The following is a 24145-nucleotide window of genomic DNA, read 5'->3' on the forward strand; positions in this document are numbered from 1 at the left end:
TCCATTGAGAGTAATTTTGGAAGAGGAAACCCCAGTTCAGAAAATGCCCCCACCAGACTGCCCTGGAGACAAGCTTCTGGTGCATCTTCTTGATTGGGTGATTGATGTGGGAGGGCCCAACCTATTGTGGGTGGGGCCACCCAGAGCAGTGGTCCCAGGTTATATAAGAAAGTAGGCTGAGCAAGCTATTAAGAGCAAACCAGCAAATGGTACCCCTCCACGGCCTCTGCACCAGCCTTCGGGTTCCTGCCCTCTGTGAGATCCTGTCCTGACTCCCCTCACTGATGGACTGCGGCACAGGACTGAAAGCTGACATTAATCCTATCCTCCCCATGCTGCTTTTCTTCTTGGTTTTATTTCAGCAAGAGAAGCCTAAGGGGAAATGCATATATTACATACATAAAACAAGAACTTCATAAATTGGAGTGTAGATATATCAGAGATGGTAGCTAAATCACTCTGGGATAAAGACCTCTCCAAGAAACTGCTCACAAGGGGAAGTGCTGGGGACCTTTTGTGGAGACAGGAAAAGACCAGATTGAACAAGACGCCAGGATGACTTGACCCTTTGGGGAAGGAGAAGTTAAGATATTGCATGTGACCCACAAGGCAGAGCAGAGGACAAGAACAATAACACATTGCATAGGGTTGGGATGTAGCTCTGTGGACTGCGTGTTTGCCTGGCATGTATGAGGCCTTGCTATCAATCCACAGGGCCACATAAATCAGGAGTGGTGGCACACTTACATAGGTGGAGGATCAGGAGTTCAAGGCCATCTTCGGCTACACAGACTTCCAGGCCATCCCAGGTTACATGAGATCCTGTCTCAAAACGATGAGGAGGAGGAGGAGGGCAATGATGATGATATATCACATAGAGCAGTATATGCCTCAATTGCGAGCAGTTTTATGCTCAGAGAAAACTGCTGCTCAAGGCCTAATGATTGCTAAACTGCAACCAATCCCGATCTCATGAGGAAACCTGGCCTTTGTTAGTGTTGCACATAATCAGAACTGTTGTGTCAGCTCTGTGGTGTCTCAGAACAGGAAAAAGAAGAAGGAAGGGAAGGGGGACACAGGCCTTGCCACAGAGCAGTCACGGAGGATGAAACAGAGAAGAAAAGCAGAACCGTCTACAGGGCATTGCGAGCTCCAGCAGCAAACCCTCCGCGGAGGCGGCAGAGCCAGCGCTAACTACAGCGGGTAAGAGCTTTCTCCAGGCCGGAAACGATGGCATTCGATTCGCACGGCCTGTTGTCAAGGTCACGCGTGTCTCTACCCCACTAGCCACTTATTTCCCTTCTTTATCCCCCACCTTCAACTAGCCATGCCTCCCCTCTGCGGTGCCTAATCTATAGGAGACTGAGACAACAGAGCATCAAACGTAATTGTTGTTTACACAGGAGTTACAAAGCCGGGGCTGCTCGCTAAGTGGGTTCTGTGGTGTCAAGAGCAAAGTCCACCACGCTCTGCTCTGTGGGGTGTTCTCAGAAAGCGCTCCCTCGTTTCAGAGCACAGATTCACCCAACTACGCATTTCCTTGAAAGCAGATGAGTATCTAACTGGATCCAAAGGATTTAGAATCTCATGCTTTCAGACCGTTAAGACTTCGCTTAGCCAGGGTCATCACTCTGTCCAGATGTAGCACATGGTAGGTGTGCAAGGAGGTGCGTAGGAGAGCAGTGTCTGTGACTTCCAGTTCGCTGTCAAATCCCCCTGCGCGTGACATGTGCACGAGATGCCGTGACGTGTGCCTAAGATGACTATGGCAATGTTTTATTTATGTTTTAAATAAATGAAGCTTTCCTGAAAATCAGAGGGTAAAACTAAGCCTCTAGAGCCTGGCAGTGGTGGCACCCACCTTTAATCCCAGGATCTGGGAGACAGAGACAGAGGGACCTCTGTGAGTTCAAGGCCACCTGGGCTACACAAGATCGCGCAGAAACAGATCTAGGAGAAGGTGGCTCACACCTTTAATCCCAGTACTGGGGAGTCACATGCCTTTAATCTCAGCACTAGAGGGGAATATAAGACAGGAGGAGACGGAGGCTCGGGGCTCAGTCTGCGGTCGCCCAGCCTTGGTAGAGGTGAGACTTCTCTAGTGACTTGGCTGTTCTGCTTTTCTGATCTTCAGCTTGAACCCCAATATATATCTGTCTCTGGGTTTTATTATTCGTGGTACAGATGGCCTTCTCAAATTTGTCTTCATATCACAGTCTTGGAGTTCAAGCGAGCAGCCACTGGGAGCTGCCTTGTTCTCCTAAAGGGAACAGGGACCACACTGCCTCCCCTTTGAGCAGCTGGCTGTGCCAAGACTTTCCCTGTATAAATGCTGTCTCTGCTCAGGCTAAGTCTGGACAGACTAACCTCATTACTTCAGTTAGATTTCTCTTGTGCATCCAGGAAAAGGCATTCTTTGCTCCCCACGAAAACGTGCCACTCCTAACCCAGACTGAGACAAACCGAGCATTTTGTAAAGGTTGTTGAAACCGTTGAATGGCATCCACAACTGGAACCCAGCTGTGAGATTTCTCCTTTCATTTTGTTTTATCGTTATTTAAAAAAAAATAAAACAAAAACAAAAGCCAGAAGAATATGTTGGTCATGCCTAGCCCTCGCCAAGAGGCTAAGTCTCCCTTTTCCACCATAAGTTTTTGGAAAAGGAATTGTTTTGGTTGCTTGCAACTCACACCAGCAGCTCGGAGGCTAACACTGGAGGACAGTCAAACGGTCTAACCTAAATGCGTTAGAGTTTGAACTCTGGCTTTGCCCATAAGCTTCACAATGGTCCCTGACCTCCGGGGGCACAGGGCGGGATACAGGTTGGTGATGATAGACCACAACTAGACGGCATTTTCTTCTTGGAAGCAGAGCATTCATGGAGTAAACCTTGGAACAACAGACAAGATTAAAGACCGCAGTTTTACAAAAAATTTTAGGAAAATATCTTTTGTTTGTTTGGAAGTGGGATGAGTGTACATGAGTGTGGAGGTCAGAGGTCAGTGTTCCAGCATCTCCCCTCAATCACTCTTCATGGTTTTTTTTTTTTTTTTTTTGAGACAGGGTCTCCTGGTGAACCTTGAACTTGGTGATCTACTTAGAGGGCACAGTCGGTGGGCTCCAGGGACCTGCCTGTCTCTGTCCCCCATCCCAGGTTTGGGGTCACGAATGTGTGCTCCAGCCCTGCTTTCACAGGGGTGCTGAGGCCCTGAACTCTGACCCTTAGCTCACACAGCAAGCGCCTTACACTGTGCTGTCTCCCCAACCCCAGATGCAATTTCTTTTCAAATATCTTCGCCTGTGACTTGTTAAACTGGTCATTGTGGAACCCAGGGGAGGAGGAACAATTATTAACACCAGATCAATCATGAATAAATGGTCGGGCTGTGGTGTATGCCTTCAGACAGATCTCCGAGTTTGAGGCCAGCCTGGTCTATGTAGCAAGCATCATGCTAGCCAAGGCTATATAGTGAGACCCCAGCTCCAAAAAAGAAGATAAATAAATATAAAAATAATTCCATAAAATTTTTTATTGTTTATGCATGCCCATAAGGAGGTCTGTAAAGAACATTTAAATACCCTGCAGCTCACACATGGAATTCATGAGTTCTGAGTCACTAACATAAAGAACCAGCAGAGAGCACTGTTTCCTAATAGGGAAGGAGCTATGGGACCTAAAAGATGGCCACGGGGTGCTTTCCTAGGGCTGCTCTAACAAAGAGCCTCAGCCTCGTACAACAGAAATACCTTTGCTCACAATCTGGAGACTGAAACCAGCATTACTGTATGCGCAGGGTTGGTTTCTTACCCTAAGACCTCACTGGCTGGAGTCTTCACACAGTCCCTCCTGTGCTTCTGTCCTGACCTGGACAGATGTCTCAGTGGCATAAGTCTCACAAAAGACTCTGGTCCAGCACCACGTGGGGTTAAACATCCTGTAACTCTGGGTCTAGGGGACCCAGCATCCTCTTCCAGTCTCCTTGGGTACCAGGCATGGTCATGGTACCCAAATACAGGCAAAGCACACATGCACACACCATCAAAATAAACAAATCCTTTTTTAAAAAGTCATATTAATTAGAGCCCAGACTAATAACCTCATTTAACCTTTTTAAAGGTTATATATCCAAATACAGTCGTATTTCTAAGATTACGACAGGTTGCAACACCAGCATGTGAATGGGGGTTGGGGCGTGACTCGACACATACAAGCTTCTCTGTTTCCGGCTTTGTTAACATTTTTAAGGACATGGACAGACATCCCTAAGCTGCAGCGGTTGCCTGGCCTTGCAAGGACGCGAACCTGCGCGACTGCACAGCGGGTCTGGAATCTGACTCGTTTCCTAGGCTATCAGTTCTCTCTCCATGCTGCTGGACAGCGTCAGTGGTCACAGCTCCCAGTGGGCCCAGTGGTCAAGAGTGGAGCCACTGATTCTGCCTGGCGCAAAGCTGGGGTGTCCGGTAGGCTGGCCGCGGTCAACACATTTCCTTGCTGCTTCCTGTATTTTCAACATAGAAGGAAACGAGCAAAAGATATCTGCATGTCAAATAGTCTTTTGTTTCCTTTTTGTATGGTGTGTGTGTGTGTGTGTGGGTGTGAGAGAGAGAGAGAGAGAGAGAGAGAGAGAGAGAGAGAGAGAGAGAGAGAGAGAGATGAGTGCTCATATAGATACTGGTTTGTGTGGAAGCCAGAGTTCAACCTTCCTTGTTGGTTTCTTGGTTTTTCAGTAGTTGATTTGCTGGTTTGTTTTGAGATAGCATCTTCGGCTGGCCTGAAGCTCTTTAATTAGTATAGCCTGGTTGGACAACAAGCCCAGCCCCATCTGCCCATCTCCACCCCCACAATGCCAAGGTTACCTATGCATATGACCACACCCAGCTTCTTTTTTAAATGTGGATTCTGAAGTCTGAAGTCCGATTCTCATGCTTTCAAAGTAAGAACTTTATAGGCTGAGTTATCACAAGCCCCGGTTTTCTAGAATTACATAACCTGCATGGTTTTGAGTCTCTCAATGATTCGATGGTGTAAAAACTTCCTACTGAATTTCGTCAGTGTGTGTTCACAGAGATTGGAAGTGAGATCTGGGCCCCCCTTGGCAGACCTTGTGAGGTGACCTACCTAAAGATACAGAAGGAAGGCTAAGCAGGGCAGAAACAGGTGGTTCGTGACCCTCCGCAGAGGCCCAAAGGTTCCTGAGACACCGAATGGGGGAGCTGAAGGTGTTAAGGACAAAAACGCTTATGTCACAAAGGACAACAGGTTGCAACAGCAGCCATGCAGAATCTCTCTTTCCAACCACTTCACACACAGGCAGCACAGTCCTCCAAGGTGCCTGGCCTGCATCTGCACCTCGAGGACAGTTGAGCTGATTCCAGGAGAAAAGGGGGGAACCAAGAAAAAGACAGAAGGGCACAGGGTTTGTGTGCATAGCGAACATCTCAAGGTGGATGCTGGGTTGGCAGAGAAGGTGCCGAGTGAATCTTAATAAAGAGGATTGAGGTGGGAAGCCTGTGCAAGGGCAGGGAGCCCTGGTCGTCTTAGCGGGAATCACATGTTATCCCTCACGCTGTGGGAGCCTGGGGAGATTTGAGCAAGATCATCTGTTTGCATTAGGAAGCTGGCCTGCCTGGTATGGGGAAAGTAGGGGGAAAACCATGGGGTTTCAAGGCTCTGCATGCTTGGATATGACCCACAGGAAACAAAGCACAGTCCAGTACAAACATGGGCCACATTCTAAGTGGACACTTGCCCATTTCTGAGGCTTGTATGAGGGTCACCATGGCCAGTTGTCATGGTGAGGGCTTAGCCCTTAGGATGTTGTTGTTGGAAGGGGTAGAACTTCTAGGAAGTGTGCCCTGTGAGAGGTTCTTTGGTCATTGGGCATGCTCCCAAAAGGGATCATGGGATGTCAGTCTACCCTCCCTCCTGCTTCTGGAGTGGATTTTGTTCTGGCGCATGCTTGCCATGACATGCTACCCTCAGTTCCAAAGCCACTGCATTCCAGAATCCTGAGCCCGAAATAAACCTGACCTCATTGTAAGCTGCTTGTCACTAACATCACACAGTGTGGTGGAAAGTTAATACTATACCCTAATTTAAGAAAAAGAATGCAATGACGTAATATTCAATAACCAAATTAGGAGCCTGAAGAGATGGCTCTGCAGTTAAGAGCACTGGCTGCTCTTGAGGGGACCCAGGTTCAGTTCCCAGCACTCACATGACAGCTCACAGTCACCTACAACTCCAGCTCCAGGAAACCCAACACTCTCTTCTGGCCTCTGAAGATACTTACACACATTTGCACATACACAGAGAGACACATTAATAAGGTAAAATAAGTCTTTAAGAAATATATTTAGGTACAGAAATTTAAATATATTTAAGAAATATAGTTAGGTCCAGAGCTTTACAAAGAGCTAGTGTTCCGTTAGCCTCTGAGTAAGCCACTTCTCATCACAGCACTGATGATAGGAACATACATGCAGACACACACACACACTCACACGCACAGAGACACATACTCACACTCACACGCACACACACAGACACAGACACTCACACACAGACACTCACGCACACACTCACTCACACAGACACTCACACTCACACACAGACACACACACACGCACACACAGACACTCACACACACAGACACACATACCCACACACACAGACACTCACGCACACACTCACTCACACAGACACTCACACAGACACTCACACTCACACACAGACACACACACTCACACACACACGCACACACAGACACACACACTCACACACAGACACTCACACACACAGACACACATACCCCCACACACAGACACTCACGCACACACTCACACTCACACAGACACTCACACACACACGCACACACAGACACACACACACTCACACGCCACAACGAACCTCGCCTAGACATACAGCACATACACCCAGTAGCCCCAGGAGACGGAGCTGTCGGCTAAAATCTGAGGTGTATTCCACTTAGGAAACTGAGGTATGGCTGGGATCGTAATTAATTAACAGGAATTAATTCCAGCATGAATCAGTTGAAACAAAGTTGGGTTATTAAGTAAAGAAAGGGAAATAGATAATACATGCTTTAGATTTAAGCAAGGAGGGTGGTGTCTACGGGTCTTAACATTATTCTGTGGTTTTCTAAAACTACACTCTCCCAAAAGAGCGTTAACAACCAGGTTCAGAAGCTAAGTAACTATGTTATAAATTTGAGTTATAAATATGAGAGGTCTTACTTATCTCTCGTACCTCTAATAATTTCCTTTTGTAAGTGAAATTGTGAGGTGATTTACAAAAGTTATTTTTCAAGATTAGGGATGTGAGGGGGAAAACTGACAAGGTTAATGTCAAAGGTCACAGACCTCCAACCCATTCGGTCTAAGGCAAGCTTGTCTCACTTCCTGTTTTCACTCTTCCATGTAAAGTCCCTTAGAAAGGCAAGTGCTGGCTTGCTTTAGGCAAGCTTCATGGTTTCCTAGCTGTTGACTGCACTGATGCCCTCCTGGCTCAGCCAGCAATAAAAGCAAACCAGGTACAAAGGGGAGGGGCTTCTGTTCCTTCCTGGGTCTCCTCAATCTACCTTTCTATTCTGTCTGAAGCCCACAAGCAACACTAGAACTCCTAGACACACTCTCCCCGCCATGAACATATATACTACGTACCACAAAACAGACATGCTCAGATCCCTATACACGGATGCCAGACACACTGCACATAGGCAAAGCAAGTCCACACGTGCCTCACATAATTCTGTTCTCCCCGCACCCCCTGCTCTGTATCCGAGGCTCGCTAAATTAATTTCATGATCCTGAGCAGAAGCCTGGAGAACCGGGACTTCAAGGGAGACAGAGGAAATCCACAGGCCTCTGTGAAGGGGATCTTTGGTCTGTGGTCTGCCCTTGAACTGTAAGTGGAGCTCCTGGTTGGAGCCCGGGCCTGAGGATCCTGCTAAAGCTGAGGGTTCCTCACACTGGCACCTACCAAGGACAAGAGAGGCGGAGTCTGGCAGCTTGCCAGTGGGCATGTGGGAGGGACCCCTGAAAGGATACACAGCTGCCTTCTCCCTGGAAACACCCTCACAATTTCGGTGTTACCTCTTCATTTCACAACACCTTGAGTGTTTCTTTACTATTTTCTGAATTATTGTTTTCCGAAGAACAGTTGAGTCATAAGCTCTGTCTAGTCAGCGCTTGGCATCTGCACGTTCCAAATTCCTGGACTTAACCAATCAGGAAAAAGCATGGGGTCTGTTACAAACATGGACAGACACTCCTCGCCATTGTCCCCTCCACAGCACTGATGTAGCATTTCCGTGGGAGTGGGTATTAGAGTGGTCTAGAGGTGGTTTAATACACAGAAGAGGGGCAGGCCTTATGTATACAGAGCTTGGGCCTCTGTGGAGCTGGGTATAGAGACAGGAACCCTGCAGACAGTTCTCCACAGACATGGCTGGGAGCAGGGGGCGGATTTCAGACAGCGTTAGAAGACAGAGAAGTGAAATGAGATGAGCTATGCCTGCTGGGACAGAACCCAATAGAACAGAGCACACTGTAAAGCTAAGTTCTGATGCGAGAGGGATGGGTATCAATGGATTTTGAAGTTTCTGCAGCTGTCAAGCAAGCTACAGAATAGATGAAGCCGTAAATACAAGGCAGAGAGAAAAGGTCATGTTCATGATTCAGACACAGAAGTACAGAATGGAGCAACCCCAGAAATTAGCAAAAAGATAAAAATCGGAGGCCCACAGCCAATGGTTAACCCTGCCGGGCCAAGGCATTTATCGTCTCCATCAGCGTTTTTCCTGGCGAGTGTCCAATCGGATGATCATCCTTCCTGCTGCAAGCAAGTCCACTTCTTGGCAAAGAGCTGAGGCCTCAGCCATGGGTGATTTCTCTCCTAAAGGACTTGGTTCTTGTCCCCGTATGGATGGGAAGCCATGGCTTTGCAAGCTGGAGAGCCAGGGAAGGTGTCAGCTGCACCTGGAGCCAGGAGGCAGCTGGAGGCAGAATTCCCACACCTACTACAGAACACAGTCCGCTTCACTCAAGGGTTACTGGCATGGTGCTCACTCTCCTTAACATTATCTTCCCAGAAACATCTAGGCTGGCATTCTTCCAAGTACGTACTAGCCAAACTGACGGGTGAAATTAGCTATCGCTCATTCCACCTTAGTGCTCCTACAACACCTGCGAGAAAACACGCTGACAAAAAAGAAACCCAGGGAGGACAGGGTTTATTTGACTCACAACTCCGTCAAGCAGCTAGTCAAATCACACCCACGGCCAAGAACACAGAGAAAAAAACGCACCCATACTTTCTACTTTTTTGCTTGCTAGCTTTCGTCATTCTTACACAGCTCAGGGCCCCAGCCTACGGAATGGTGCTGCCCACAGTGGCCTGGATCCCCTGACTTCATTAATAATCTAGACAACTGCCCCCAGTCACACCTACAGACCAACCTGAACTAGATAATTCCTCATTAAGATTCTCTTCCCAGGTGGTTCAATAGTTGAAGCTAATCAACACCCCACCTTGGGAAATAGTATCACCATCTAACTTAACGTCCTTTCCGTTATTAGCAGATACCGAATTCAGGGTGCTGGGAGTTAAGTTCGTTTCCTTACGTAACCCTTGCCATAGGGACAGTCTAGCACCATATTCTAGCACCATTGGCCTACACACGTCTAACCCCTTAACTAACTCTGTATTACTATCATTCTGGATGGGCAGAGGTCATTCCCAGGGGACACTGTAGAACGTTAGGAAAGCAGCTCTGGTATCATGTTGTTGGGGTGAGTGTTACCACCGTTCCATGAGCAGGGATCAAGGATGCTGACCACTGTGTAATCTCACAACTGTCCTCCATGATGCGTTCATGGCTAGATCCATAAGGGAAATTCCTGTTTGTAAATTATTCAAGCTTAGAACCCATTTCTGTTTTACATCTAACTATATATTTTTTGTACTTGACTCTATAGTCATATACCAAGATATACATGTATCCAAATTCATATGTCTCTTTATCAACAGTGAATGTGATTTTCCCTAAGGAGAACTCTGTTCTGGAGTTCACACCCCATACTAGCTGACAACCGCCCTCCCCCAACCCCTGATCTCATTGCCTTGGCCGAGACTCCTCCCCTCTCCCCCCTCCCCATGTTGGGACCTCAGCAGGCCCACCACAGCCATTTACCTTGAACCCCACTCCCCAAAAGCCAGCATTCTTGCTGACTCACATTCTTTTTCTGGCTTTATTATTTCACAATTCTCTCCTTCCTGTTTCTCACCCCCAGTGGGAAGTCCTTCTCAGTCTCTGATCAACGAATGAATCAAGATTTTGAACCCCAAAACTATCACTTACAAACAAATGCAATCCTCATTTTTCTTGGCCACTCTGCTCAAGAGAGAGACAGGAAGGATCTAGACAACAAAATAACCTTGAAGATTGTCCTGGGTGCTGCCCTTCTAGGATTCCATCAGAGGATTCCTGGGAGCAGGAGTCTGGGTTCTTCCTTTGCTAGTACTGCAGTTCCTTGGGGTCCAGATCCAGGGCTATAGCTTTACAGTTTTGCAGGAATTCCCCCAAAGCCTTCTGTGTCTTCAGGTTCTAATTCCACAGACTCAACCAGCCTTCTATTTAAAATATTCAGGGAAGCAACTGGAGAGACAGTATAGCTGGTAAAGCATTTGCCAGGCAAGCTTTAAGACCCAAGTTCAGCTCCCCAGATCACCTGGGATGACCCAGCCTAAGTTCCAAACAAGCTCTCGGCTTTGGAGCTCTCTCAAGGTAAGTGTTCTCCACTAGACCTTCCTGCTGTTCTAACACAGCCGTGTCTCCCCCACCATGGCTAACACAGCCGTGTCTCCCCCACCATGGGGACCTGCAATCTGAGCATCAGGATGTCTCTCTTTTGACTCTAGAATACCTTTCTGAGGAGATGGCTCCATCAAGTCAAGCACCTGCCTTGCAAACATAAAGACCTGAGTGAAATCCTAGAACCCATGTGAAAACATGGGTGTGGCGGTGCACACTTGTAATCCCATCTAACACTGGAGAGGCAGAGACAGAAGGATCCCTGGGGCTGCTTGGCCAGCCAGCATTCTAGCCTAGTTGGTGACTGCCAGGCCAATGAGAGACCAAGTCTCAAAGAATGTGGGTGGCAGAGGATGACACTCAGGGTTGTCCTCTGATCTCCACTCACATATGCCCATACATATATACATGTGTGCATTCACACACACACATATATACACGTGTGCATTCACACACACATATACACGTGTGCATTCACACACACATATACACGTGTGCATTCACACACACATATACACGTGTGCATTCACACACACATATATATACATGTGTGCATTCACACACACATATACATGTGTGCATTCACACACACATATATATACATGTGTGCATTCACACACACACACATATATATGTGTGCATTCACACACACACATATATATACATGTGTGCATTCACACACACACATATACATGTGTGCATTCACACACACACATATATACATGTGTGCAATCACACACACAAACACACACATATATATACATGTGTGCATTCACACACACATATATATACATGTGTGCATTCACACACATACATATATACACGTGTGCATTCACACACACACATATATACATGTGTGCATTTACACACACAAACACACACATATATATACATGTGTGCATTCACACACATAAACATATATACACACGTGTGCGTTCACACACACACAAATAAGTAGATAATTTTAAGAGAATTTAGAGAACCGTATGGAAAGGTGGGGTGTCAGATTAGAGGGAAAGAGGAGGGAGAAGCATCTCCCAGGGGAAACTGAGCCACTGTCCCTCTGGAAAGACACTGTGTGGATAACTATAGTCTCTAAATATGAGGGCAACACCGTAAGCTCCATGTAGATCTGCTCGGCTGGAGGAGCACTGGCTCAGCGACAGGAAGGCGGCTGGCAGGTGAGGAGCAGACCTCAGAATGTGGTGCTGACCCTGAAGACCAGTGAAAGAAGGAAATGAGTCATTTTAAGACTCTGAGGTGGGGGAAGGTCACGTGCATCTTAGCCAAGTACTCGGGTTGAGGTTGGAATAGAGAGGTTGGGGCAGCGGTGGCAGCTGCCTCTTGCCCTGTCAAGCAAGGTGGAATGTCCCGCTCACCACAGTCTCAACACCCCCTGAGCAGATCTCTTGCAGCCCCTGCTCCACTTCCTCCATCTGCTGGGTTGAGGCTGCATGTGAGCAAGTGGGGTTTGGGCTTCTCAGCCTGGAGACTGAGGAACTGGCTCTCACCCATCTCACACGTGCAGATTTGAGGGAAGTTCATGACCTGCCAAGGGGCACAACCATCTAGAGTGCCAGGCAGGATCTGCCAAGAGAATGCTAAAGTCCAGAATTTGGCCTCAAATGTAAATTTGACCCAGGGTGTGTTTACACTAGCTGCAGGACTAGCTCCAGTCCCCCAGGCACGTTATTTGGGGCTCTCTCCGTTGTCCTGGAAGAACAGGAAGTTTCTGGGTACAAAGCGCAGGAAAGAGAAGGACGAGACCTACATTACTGCAGCTCAAAGAACTTCACTGAATTCTCTTCTTCCGTGAAGCCTCTGACACACCCACGCATTCCATATCTAGAATATGCTTTCTCCACAATTCTCTCTCTCGGCTCTTGTTACAGGCCTTCTCTGCAAGAAAACACTGCCCCACACTTCCTGTAAAAAGCAGAAGCTGTCACTGGGGCTTCTTCCTCCAAGTCCACATACGGCCTACCTTCATTTCCTCCTTTACAAAGGATGTTAACCAAGGCCTTCTCTGTGTTCCTGGACTCTCATCCTCTCTCAGACACTTCTGTCTTGCCTTCATCTCCCTTTGCCAATGGATCCCTCTCTCTAGGGTCATTCCCAACAGGCTATGCTCATGGCCAACAATCCTCCATCTTCCAAACACCACTTTAGACAATGGAACATCTTTTCTAATGGTTGTTGTATGACAGAGTTTTCCTGGGGAGACAACACACACGCCTACTCACTCAAGATAGGGAGCCCACGACAGAACAGAGTATAAACACCACCAAAGCCCACCTGGGTGAACCAATGAGTTTTATGGGGGTTTCTCACAGGAACCTAGGTGAGGGGTTTACCTATAGGAGCATGGGGGACAGGTTACCTACAGGAACATGGATGAGGTGTCACTCACAAGAACATGGGTGGGGGTTACTCACAGGAACATGGGTGAGGGGTAACCTACAGGAACGTGCGTGGGGGTTACCTACAGGAACGTGGGTGGGAGTATCTTACAGGATGTAGGCAAGGAGTTACTCACAGGAACGTGGGTGAGGGATTACCTACAGAAACATAGGTGAGAGGTTACCTACAGGAGCATGAGGGAGGGGTTACCAACAGGAGCATGAGGGAGGGGTTACCAACAGGAACATGAGGGAGGGGTTACCAACAGGAGCATGAGGGAGGGGTTACCAACAGGAGCATGAGGGAGGGGTTACCAACAGGAGCATGAGGGAGGGGTTACCAACAGGAGCATGAGGGAGGGGGTACCAACAGGAGCATGAGGGAGGGGTTACCAACAGGAGCATGAGGGAGGGGTTACCAACAGGAGCATGAGGGAGGGGTTACCAACAGGAGCATGAGGGAGGGGTTACCAACAGGAGCATGAGGGAGGGGTTACCAACAGGAGCATGAGGGAGGGGTTACCAACAGGAGCATGAGGGAGGGGTTACCAACAGGAGCATGGGTGAAAGGTTACCTACAGGAACATGGATGAGGTGTTACTCACAGGGGCGTGGGGAAGGGGTTACTACAGGAATGTGGGTAAGGGGTTACCTACAGGAATGTGAGTGAGAGATTGCTAACAGAAATGTGGGTGAGGGGTCACTTACAGGAGCAGAAGAGACTCTAACACATGACCAGAGCCCACCCCAGCCTGGGTGACAGCTCACAAAGCTGGGAACCTGGAGCATACTGCACAGCCTGCAGGCAGCTCCATGGTTGGAGAGCATCCTTTCCAGGTGCCTCAGCAGGTTATAGCCCCTTTCAGAAAGCTTGAGTAATATATATGTATGTATGTGTATATATACACACACACATCTCCACTCTTTTGGATATTGATATCCACTTATTGTCTCTTTTATTTTATTTTTTATTGTTTTTATTGAGCTATAGATTTTTCTCCTCTCCCCTCCACTTCTACCCTCTCCCATGGTCCCCATGCTCCCAATTTACTCAGGAGATCTTGTCTTTTTCTATGGTGCATGTAGTTTAGATTCATGTATGTCTCTCTTGGGGTCCTCATGGTTGTTTAGGTTCTCTGGGGTTGTGAATTGTAGGCTGGTTTTTCTTTTAAGTCACTTATGAGTGAGAACATATGATGTTTGTCTTTCTGGGTCTGGGTTACCTCACTCAATATGATGTTTTCTAGATCCATACATTTGCCCTCAAATTTCAAGATGTTGTTTTTTTCTACTGTGTAGTGCCCCATTGTGTAAATGCACCACATTTTCCTTATCCATTCTTCGGTTGTGGGGCATTTAGGTTGTTTCCAGGTTCTGGCTTGACAAATAATGCTGCTATGAACATAGTTGAGCACATGCCCTTGTGGCACAATTGAGTATCCTTTGGATATATACCCAAAAGTGGTATTACTGGGTCTTGAGGAAGGTTATTTCCTAATTTTCTGAGAAATTGCCATATTGATATCCAAAGGGGCTGTACCAGCTTGCACTCCCACGAGCAATGGAAGAGTGTTCCCTTTCCCCCACAACCTCTCCAGCATAAGTTGTCATCAGTGTTTTTGATCTTGGCCATTCTTACAGGTGTAAAATGGAATCTCAGAGTTGTTTGATTTGCATTTCTCTGATGACTAAGGATGTTGAACATTTCCTTAAGTGTCTTTCAGCCATTTTAGATTCTTCTGTTGAGAGTTCTCTGTTTAGGTCTGTACTCCATTTTTCTTATTTGATTATTTGTTCTTTTGATGTCCAATTTCTTTATCTTTGTATATTTTGAAGATCAGCTCACTGTCCAATGTGGGGTTGGTAAAGATCTTTTCCCATTCTGTAGGCTGTCGTTTTGTCTTGTTGACTGTGTCCTTTGCTTCTCAGTTTCAGAAGGTCCCATTTATTGTTTCTCTCAGTGTCTGCGCTACTGGGGTTATATTTAGGAAGTGGTCTCCTGTGCCCATGCATTCAAGTGTACTTCCCACTTTCTCTTCTATAAGGTTCAGTTTGGCTGGCTTTATGTTGAGGTCTTTGATCCATTTGGACTTGAGTTTTGTGCATGGTGATAGATATGGGTCTATTTTCGTTCTTCTACATGTTGATATCCAGTTATGCCAGCACCATTTGTTAAATATGTTTTCTTTTTCCATTTTATATTTTTTTGCTTCTTTGACAAATATCAGGTGTTAGTAGGTGTGTCAATTGATATCAGAGTCTTCGGTTTGGTTCCATTGGTCCTCCTGTCTGTTCTTATGCCAATACCAGGTTGTTTTTAGCACTGTAGCTCTGTAGTAGAGTTGAAGTCAGGGATTGTGATATTTCTAGGAGTTCCTTTATTGTACAGGATTGTTTAGGATATTCTGGGGTTTTTGCTTTTCCATATGAAATTGAGTACCAATCTTTTGAGGTCTATGAAGAATTTTGCTGGATTTTTGATGGAAATTGCATTGAATCTGTTGATTGCTTTTGGTAAGATTGCCATTTTTACTATGTTAATTCTTCCTACCCAAGAGCATGGGAGATCTTTCCATTTTCTGGTGTCTTCTCCAATTTCTTTCTTCAGAGATTTAAAATTCTTGTCATGCAGGTCTTCACTTGTTTGGTTAGAATTATTTCAAGATATTTTATGCTATTTGTGGCTATTGTGAAGGGTGATGTTTCTCTGATTTCTTTCTCCACCCATTTACCATCCGTATACAGGAGGGCTACTGATTTTTTTTATTTAATCTTGTATCCTGCTACATTAGTGAAAATGTTAATTAGTTGTAGAAGTTCCTTGGTAGAATTTTTGGGGTCACTTATGTGAACTATCATATCATCTTTAAAAACTGAGAGTTTGACTTCTTCTTTTCCAATTTGTATCCCTTTGACCTCCTTTTTTTTTATTATTGCTCTAGCTGGAACCTCAAGAACTATATTGAATAGAAATGGAAAGAGTGAACAACGTTATCTAGCAGCCAGAAGCGGGAGCCAGAAGCAAGAGAGTGGGCACACATTTGCAGCATAAGAGACCACACCCAAGTGGGCTGGCATCTTAAAGGCTATTGACTGAAGGAGCAGAATGTGCTCCCACAGCACCTCTGCCATTTGTTTAAATAAGAGGGTTCCAAACACAATACAAAACTATATCCACTAGGAATAGATATCAAATACAATTAATTATAACCAGCATAAACAATATTAAACAAGGAATGTATGCTAAATGTTTTAATAAACATCCTATCCTAAGGAGTCTAAGTCTTTTATAGGAAATGACTTGGCTAGATCATAAGAGTACAGTAACTATGGCGATCTAATCTTCAATCCCATTGAAGGCCTGAGCAGGCAGGAAGTACCATCAAGTAGCTTCCAAAGCGAGCAGTATATGATGGAGACAATTAGATACCTGAGTAATCACTCAAAGTCTCATTTTGCAACGTAGAAGCAATCAACTTTGACTAAGGCCTAGCATAACTGACAGACCATTTTCAGAGGAAGGAAATTTTTCAGAATTGTCTTATCCTGTCTTGTCAAGATTTGACTGTCCTGCTTATCTATTTCCAGATACCATGCACTTTGTCAGTAGATGAGGTATGAGCAGTTCCTTGCCCAAAGGCCAATGGTGCCCAGAAGAAAACAAACTTCTAGTGGAGTGTCTTTGGTGCTCAACATTGTCTCAGGAGCAATCATGTCTCATGTCAACAGAACCCTAAATTATTTAAATGCCATGTTCTACAGATCCTTGAAGTGGTTGAAGATTACCTATCTAGTCCGAATACAACCTCTAAGTATCTAAAGAACCTAATTGATCTGACTGTAAGTACAACAAACATGAACAACTATTGACCTATAATAATTAATACCTGTGTACCTTAAAGACTAAAACTTCACATCAGAATATTAAATCATCTGTAAACAAATGTGCAACAAAAGAGGACAATGACCTCAAAATGTAAACAATCTATAAGTATCTTGATCAGAGGTAGGGGTGATATATAATGCAATATGAAAATACATCCTAAAAGTTGTATCAATATAAAAAATGTCCTAAACAGAGGTAGAAACATGCATGTATACAATCTGACAGAATAACTTTGCATAGGTGTACAAATAATGTAAACAAAAATAACAAATATAATTTGAACTTGTATCAATATACAAAAACTATACCAATGTAAATTATCCATGAGAAGGTGCACCATTTCAGCAGCTGGTACCCCAAAAAAAGTCTTACAGTAGCACAGTCAGCATCATGCTGTCATCTCAACTAGGTGGAGTTGTTGCTGTGGGGCCCCATCTTCTTCCTAGAAGCTTCAAAGATTACTGCAGGAAAAGGATCTGGAGGAAAATCTATGTTCATCGTGGAAAACTTAAACATCATTCATATAAATATACATTCAATGAAGAATACGATATAGACAAAAGCAATAAGCCAAGGCAAGGAACACAGGACGTGAAAGAGGAAAATTGAGAGTTCTGACTCCCACAGTCTCTTCCAGAACACACTGTTAATGAACAGGGTCTCCCAAAGGGCTCTGCTTCTTAGGGGTTGCATGGCTTTCCAGGAGAACCAAGATAAGAGCCAGGCACCCTGGGATACATCATACAAACTCGAGTAAGTGCTTGCTTGGAAAGACTTCCTTCTAGGGAACTGTCTGCCAATGGGTCATGTGTGGTTCTTTTACTAGGCTGCTTGACCTGAAAGTAAGATTAAACACTCAAATACAATTGATCATAGTTAACATTTGGATTTTTAAAAAATGATTAGAACAATGATACCTTTTTTTCCCAAGGGTATAAATGGAAATTTCAATAATCCCATATATATGTGTGTGTGTGTATATGTATATATATGTGTGTATATATATATGTGAGTGTGTGTGTGTGTATGTGTGTGTTATATACATATATGTGTGTGTGTTTTGTGTAGGAGGTCCTTCTGTTTATGTGTTGCTTTCATTGGTTGAATAAAGAAACTGCCTTGGCCTAGCTGATAGGACAGAACTTAGGTAAGCAGAGAAGACAGAACTGAATGCTGGGAAGAAGGGCAGAGTGGCAGACACCATGGATCTCCTGCCTGAGACAGACACTGGTTAGAATCTTGCTGGTAAGCCACAGTCATGTGGCAATACACAGATTAATAGAAATGGGTTAAATTAAGATGTAAGAGTTAGCCAATAAGAAGTTAGAGCTAACAGACCAGGCAGTGTTTAAATGAATACAGTTTCTGTGTGACTACTGAGGGTGTAAGCTAGCCAGGTGGCCGGGACAAACAAAGGGCCCCCGCTCCGTGCAACATGTGTTGTACATATGTGTGTGTATATGTGTGTGTATATATATATGTGTGTGTAATGTGTGTATATATGTGTATGTATGTGTGTGGTATGTATATATGTGTGTATATCTGTGTCTATACATATGTGTTGTATATGTGTCTATACATATGTGTTGTATATGTGTGTATATGTATATATGTGTGTGTATATGTGTGTGTATATGTGTATGTATGTGTGTGGTATGTATGTATGTGTGTGTGTATCTGTGTCTATACATATGTGTTGTATATATGTGTGTATATATGTATGTATATATATATGACACTGGACTTTATTCCTGTGCCCTTGTTGCCCTGGTCATCCCCTCCCCCTCTTGCTGTCCCCATCTTCCTCCCAAATATGCCCTATTCTGCTTTCATGACATGAATATTCGTTCTCCTCTCTGGTCTCCCCCCCTCCCTTTAGAACTCTTCTTCCACTCTCATAGACGTCTTTTTATTTTCATCACCTATATTGAAATTTGCATATTTATATATATATTTAAATCTACATTCCATATATGAGGGAAACATATTATTGGTCTGAGTTTGGTTTATTTTGCTGAACATAATGAGCTCCAGCCCCGCCCATTTTCTGCACTATTTCTACTTTTAATGCATATATTATACTTTTAATGCTCAAATGGAGGCACTCAGCACACAGTTTTGTATCAGCTTTACCCCATCTGCTGGAACCTTTTCTGCAGCTTCTTTGAAACTGTGGCTGAAATATTTGTTTGGTAGAGAGCCAGGACCCCAGGTAAGAGCCTTTCAAATTTGTGGGACTGGTAGGAATTCTGCCCCGGGGAACACAAGAGGTAGGCCTGTGACAGCTCTTCACAGCCCAGGAAGAGGCGAGGCGCCCCACAAATGATACCTCGTCGATGAAAAAGTTCCTTTAAGCTGAGTGTGGAGGCTCTCCGTAGTCATTCCAGCACTTGGTGGGTGGGGGAGGGGGATCTCAAGTTTCAAGTCAGTTGGACACATAAAGAAATCTTGTCTTTAAAGAAAAAAAGAACATTTTTATGGTAAAATAATCCCTCCACAAAAACTGTGCATTACCCCCTCCCCAAGAGACCTGAAAGTGAGATTCAGTGCTCAAATCAGGCTGAAAGCGTAGTCAGCCTCACACTGACATTTCCGTCTCGGTAACATTGGTAACATTCGTGTTTAGACTAGCCACACGCCGCTGAAAGGTGCCCAGATTCTATTTTGGAAGACAAAGAATATCAGTGTTTGGTTTAATCTTAATAAAAGCCTCTCCACGGATGCAAGAAACTCCAATCAAACGAGATTAAACCAAATTAAAATGCCCATTTTTTAAAAATAAATGCAGCACTCTCTGGTGGACCGAGAGAGCAAGGCAGGGTGAAAAACCTGTGGGAGCAGCGCTTGGCAACCGACTGGGGCAACTCCCAGGCCAGGGGCTTCCAAACATTCAGCACCTAAGTACGTAAGGAAGGATTGTTCTCTATCTATTTCTTGGGGGGTGAGAGCTGGGGAGTATTAAGCAAAGACCCAAGGAGAAGCAGGGGTTGGGTTTTGGTATTTATAATTTTTGCTTATACCCTGGGTGAAAAGTGACAATCAGAAGAGTTTATAAACAGGTAAGCGCGGGACCCAGGGGAGAGGGTTCATTCGTTGATCGGACCTAGGACCTAGTCCACGCTTAGCAAGTGTTCTGACACTCAGTGACACCCCAACCCCCTTTTCCTTTGTGTTTTGAGCCAGGGTCTCACTGTACTGCCCAGGCTGGCCTTCATTTTGCTCTGTATCCTAGGAAGGCATTGAATTTGAGATCCTGTCGCCCCGGCCTTGCTCGGAGCTGGGAGCACAAACGCGCACCACTGGGTCTGCATCCTGTATATTTGTATCGAGTCATCTCTAGACACTAACCTAGCCCCAAGAGGAGGCCAAGATAATAAAACAGCCCCCCCCCCATCCGTTATCTCTGGCTCCCTAGACTGTACTTGAAGTGGGTGGGGATGCCGCACTCTAATGGTTAAGAAGGTGCCCAATCTGGTGGCCTTGCCTGGGCCTCACTCCGCCCCCGGCCCCGCCTAGCGCCTCGCTCCCAGGTCGCCGCTGGTCAAGCGGCCAGGATCGCGAGGCGCCGGCGCTAGCGGCGCCCGGATCTTACTCCAGACCCGGGAAGCCCTGCTGCTAGCGGAGACTCTCCCGGTCGCGGAGCCCCGGCCACCAACCCGCAGTCTCCCGCTTTCGGCCTGGGTCGGCTCTCGCCGGGTGCGCATCAGCGCCTGTTGCCCAGGGCAGCTCCGAGGTGGCCCCAGGGACATCTCCGAGGGAATCTGCGAGATGCAGCTGTCCAGGTACTGTGGGGACCGCGGGAACGTGGGTGGGGACCTCAGGCACCGCCGACAGTAGGACCAAGGCCGCCTCTCCGCTGCCAGTTCCCGGAATCCCCCTTTCATTTCTCATCCTCGGGACTCCGCCTCTTCCTGCCTGTGTTCCTGGAGGTTCTGGGGACTCTGGCTCCTGCGAGGGCGCACCCCACGGGCTGCGACCCCGCACCCCACGGGCTGCGACCCCGGGGCCATCTCCACGCGGCGGCTCACCCTGCACCAGCGCCTTTTTTCATCGCTCCTGCGGTGAATCCTGGTTTTTGTGGGCTCTCCATCTGCCTTCACCCAACCCGCGTCGTCTCACCCTGAGTGTGCACGGGACACCTCAGCACTAGCCACTGCCAGATCCTAGAGGGTCGTTCCTCGGGATCCACTCCGCCTTGCCAAGCTGGGTTACCCTCTCCAGCCTCTGGGTCCGGGTCTGCGGCATGATCGCCCCCCTATCCCATCCCCTCCCCCCCCCACCCCCCCCCCACCCCCCCCCCCCCCCGGCCCGCAGCAGAAACCCCAGGATTATTTGCTCAGGAGCACACGAGGTCACAGCAGCAGCTATTGGAGTGTCCTGCATCCCGACCGATGCACCCCTGGGAAAGTGGGAGATCGGAGGCGAGGGGTCACGGCCACAGAGGCAGAAGGTGGACAGGGATGGGACGTTGGAAAGGCACTGGGTGAAGAATACTGGGATTGTTGGTAGCTTGTCTTTCTATGCCAAGCAGGCCAGTAGTTGCTTGCCGTAAACAGTTGGCCCCGTCGACCCATTTATTTGGTGAACAGGGCTTCACTGGGAAACTTGTGATAACCTATGAACGTTTACGTTTTAATGTTTGTTTGATGTCCTTGTTTTGCTTGGCAAGAGGTCTTATGAAACAGCCTGAATGTCATCTAAGAAAGGTGCTGGGACTAGGACCGGAGGCTGAGTGTACTCCATCATGCCAGGCCCTTGCCTATAGGTCCTTCTCGGCAGCCTGAGGTGGGGTGGAGATGGTGCGGTAACAGAGCTCACCGAAAGTGTCCTCATCGACTTCACCAACACATTAGAGACGGGGCCACGTCGGATGAGGCCCACCAGTTTGTCTCAGGAAATGGCTGTTGTTTCACAAGTGATCTTTCAATTTTAAGTCATAAAAAGAAAAACCCGGATGTGACTTAAAGGGTTTTTTTTCCCCCTGTTTATTATTGAAACATTAAAAAGGAGCTGGTGATTAAGTTAGTGATAGAGACCTGTCCTGGTAGTCTTGAAAGCCCTAGCTTGGATTCCTAGGGCTGCAAATTTAATTAATTATTTACTGTCGAGTTAAAGAAGATCCACCTCGGGTTTGGTTTGGGTGACTTAACAAAGTGTGATGGCCTGGCTGAGAGAAAACCAGAAGAGGTACCATTTTAGAAATAAGCTACTTTTTCTTTTTCTGTTTTTTTTTATGGTTTGTTGGTTTGTTAGGTGGTAGTGGGGACTGAAACCATATCTGATGAATGACAGATATTCTATCGCTGAGCCACATCTCCAGCCCAGAGGTAAAACATACATACATACCTACACCTGCATCTACACACAGACACACACACACACACACACGTATTTCAGTTGACAGGTGTGGCGGGTCACTGTGGAACCTGCAGCCTGTAAGTTCACTGAAAACTCAAGAGACTAAGGCAAGAAGAGTTTGTGTTTGAGGCTGGTGTAGTCTGCATGGTGAGATCTTAGCTCGGGGGGGGGGGCGCTCACAAAAAAAAAATCCCAAATGCCAAAATAATTTTGTCACTCCCTCCTGCCCACACAAAGCCTCACCGGACTCATTTCCTGTTATATCTCAAGGCCTTCAAACTGTTGAAGATTCAGTGACACAAATATATTCTTTGATTGTTGTTTACCACACATATTAAAATGTCATTGATTTTAAGATTACCTTAAAAGTGTGTAACCAAGTATAAAGTCATTCATACCAGCATGCCTCATTCCAGGAATGTCAAAGGTGTACTCTGTCATCCAGGAAATCTCAGTGCGTGGACACAGGTGCTTGCCAGTCCTTTTTGTGGTTTCTTGTTTTTGGTTTTTTGAGACAGGGTTTCTCTGTGTAACAGCCCTGGCTATCCTGGAACTCACTCTATAAACCAGGTTGGCCTTGAACTCACAGAGATCTGTCTGCTCCTGTCTCCTGAGTGCTGGGATTAAAGGTGTGCACCACCACACATAGCTATAACAGCGCTTCTTATCTGCAGCCATCATGACTGCAGGTTGAGCCGGGGCCCATACTCATGTGTGAGCTGTCTTCACGTCATTATCCCTTACACAGAACAGTGTGGTTGTTTGAATGAGATTGACACCCGCAGGCTCAGTCACGCTTAGTCCTGAACTGATAAACCGGCAGAGAAGGATTAGGAGGCATGACACTGTTGGGGAGGTGTGTCACTAGGGGCAAGCTTTGAGCTTTCAGAAGCGCACTCCAGAGCCAGTCTCCTTCTCTTTGTCTCTACTTTCTGCTACTGTTCCAGAACCTGTCTGCATGCCACCAGGCTCCCTGTCATGGTAGTAATGAACAGATGGTAACCTATCAGAGATTGAAACTGTAAGCAAGCCATGCGGCGCTACATAGTAAGAAGCAAAAAGAAACAAACCACAAAACCAGAATGAACTACTGGTGTGCAATCCAGAAAAGAATAAATGAGAAGCATGTCCTGTGAGAGGAGGTTGACGACTTAGGAACAGTGAGAGGCAAACCGACCATGGAGAACCCTCAAGGGCCTGCCTTGAAGGCGCTCATCCAGGTTCACAAAGAGAAACCGCAATAAGCATAGGAGCTCAAGTCTGATGGCCGCAGGAAAAGAATCTTCTCTCACAGAGTCTTTCTGTTCGTGTGCTCTTTATTCTACTGCCTCTACTCCAGGTCTCCTGTCCTAATTGTCTATAATTTCCTAACTCTACTTCTCTGTCTCAATTCTAATCCAGTCTCTGTTACAAATCTCTGCTCCAATTCATTCTTGTTCTAATTACTCTACATTCTCTCCTCCTCCTCCATCTTATTTCTTCTCAATCTATATCTCCTGCCCTTAGAAATTCCCAAATGTACATGTGTATATATATATGTGTGTGTGTGTGTGTGTGTGTGTGTGTGTGTGTGTGTGTGTGTATACATTCATTAGCAGCAACTTGTTTGTAATACAAAAAACTGCAAGGAAAATTCTCTGGGACACGGGTATTCTTTGAAGATATGT

General features: G+C 46.2%; 1 protein-coding gene across 3 annotated transcripts in view; it reads left to right on the forward strand.

The window, feature by feature from the left end:
• The first annotated feature begins 1043 nt into the window (after positions 1-1043).
• The window catches only part of LOC142843098 (interleukin-10 receptor subunit beta-like), an 88912-nt gene continuing 65810 nt past the window's right edge, over positions 1044-24145 (forward strand). For 2 of the 3 annotated variants that reach the window (XM_075959979.1, XM_075959954.1), the window contains exon 1: positions 1044-1203. In XM_075959979.1, the coding sequence (XP_075816094.1) occupies positions 1106-1203 (98 nt within the window). In that variant the 5' untranslated portion in view covers positions 1044-1105. Of the gene's footprint in view, positions 1204-20789; positions 20903-24145 lie in introns of those variants that run through there. The other variant, XM_075959960.1, reaches the window with a different exon arrangement.

This window comes from Microtus pennsylvanicus, chromosome 1 (assembly GCF_037038515.1).
Source record: "Microtus pennsylvanicus isolate mMicPen1 chromosome 1, mMicPen1.hap1, whole genome shotgun sequence".
Classification (NCBI taxonomy): Eukaryota; Metazoa; Chordata; class Mammalia; order Rodentia; family Cricetidae; genus Microtus; species Microtus pennsylvanicus.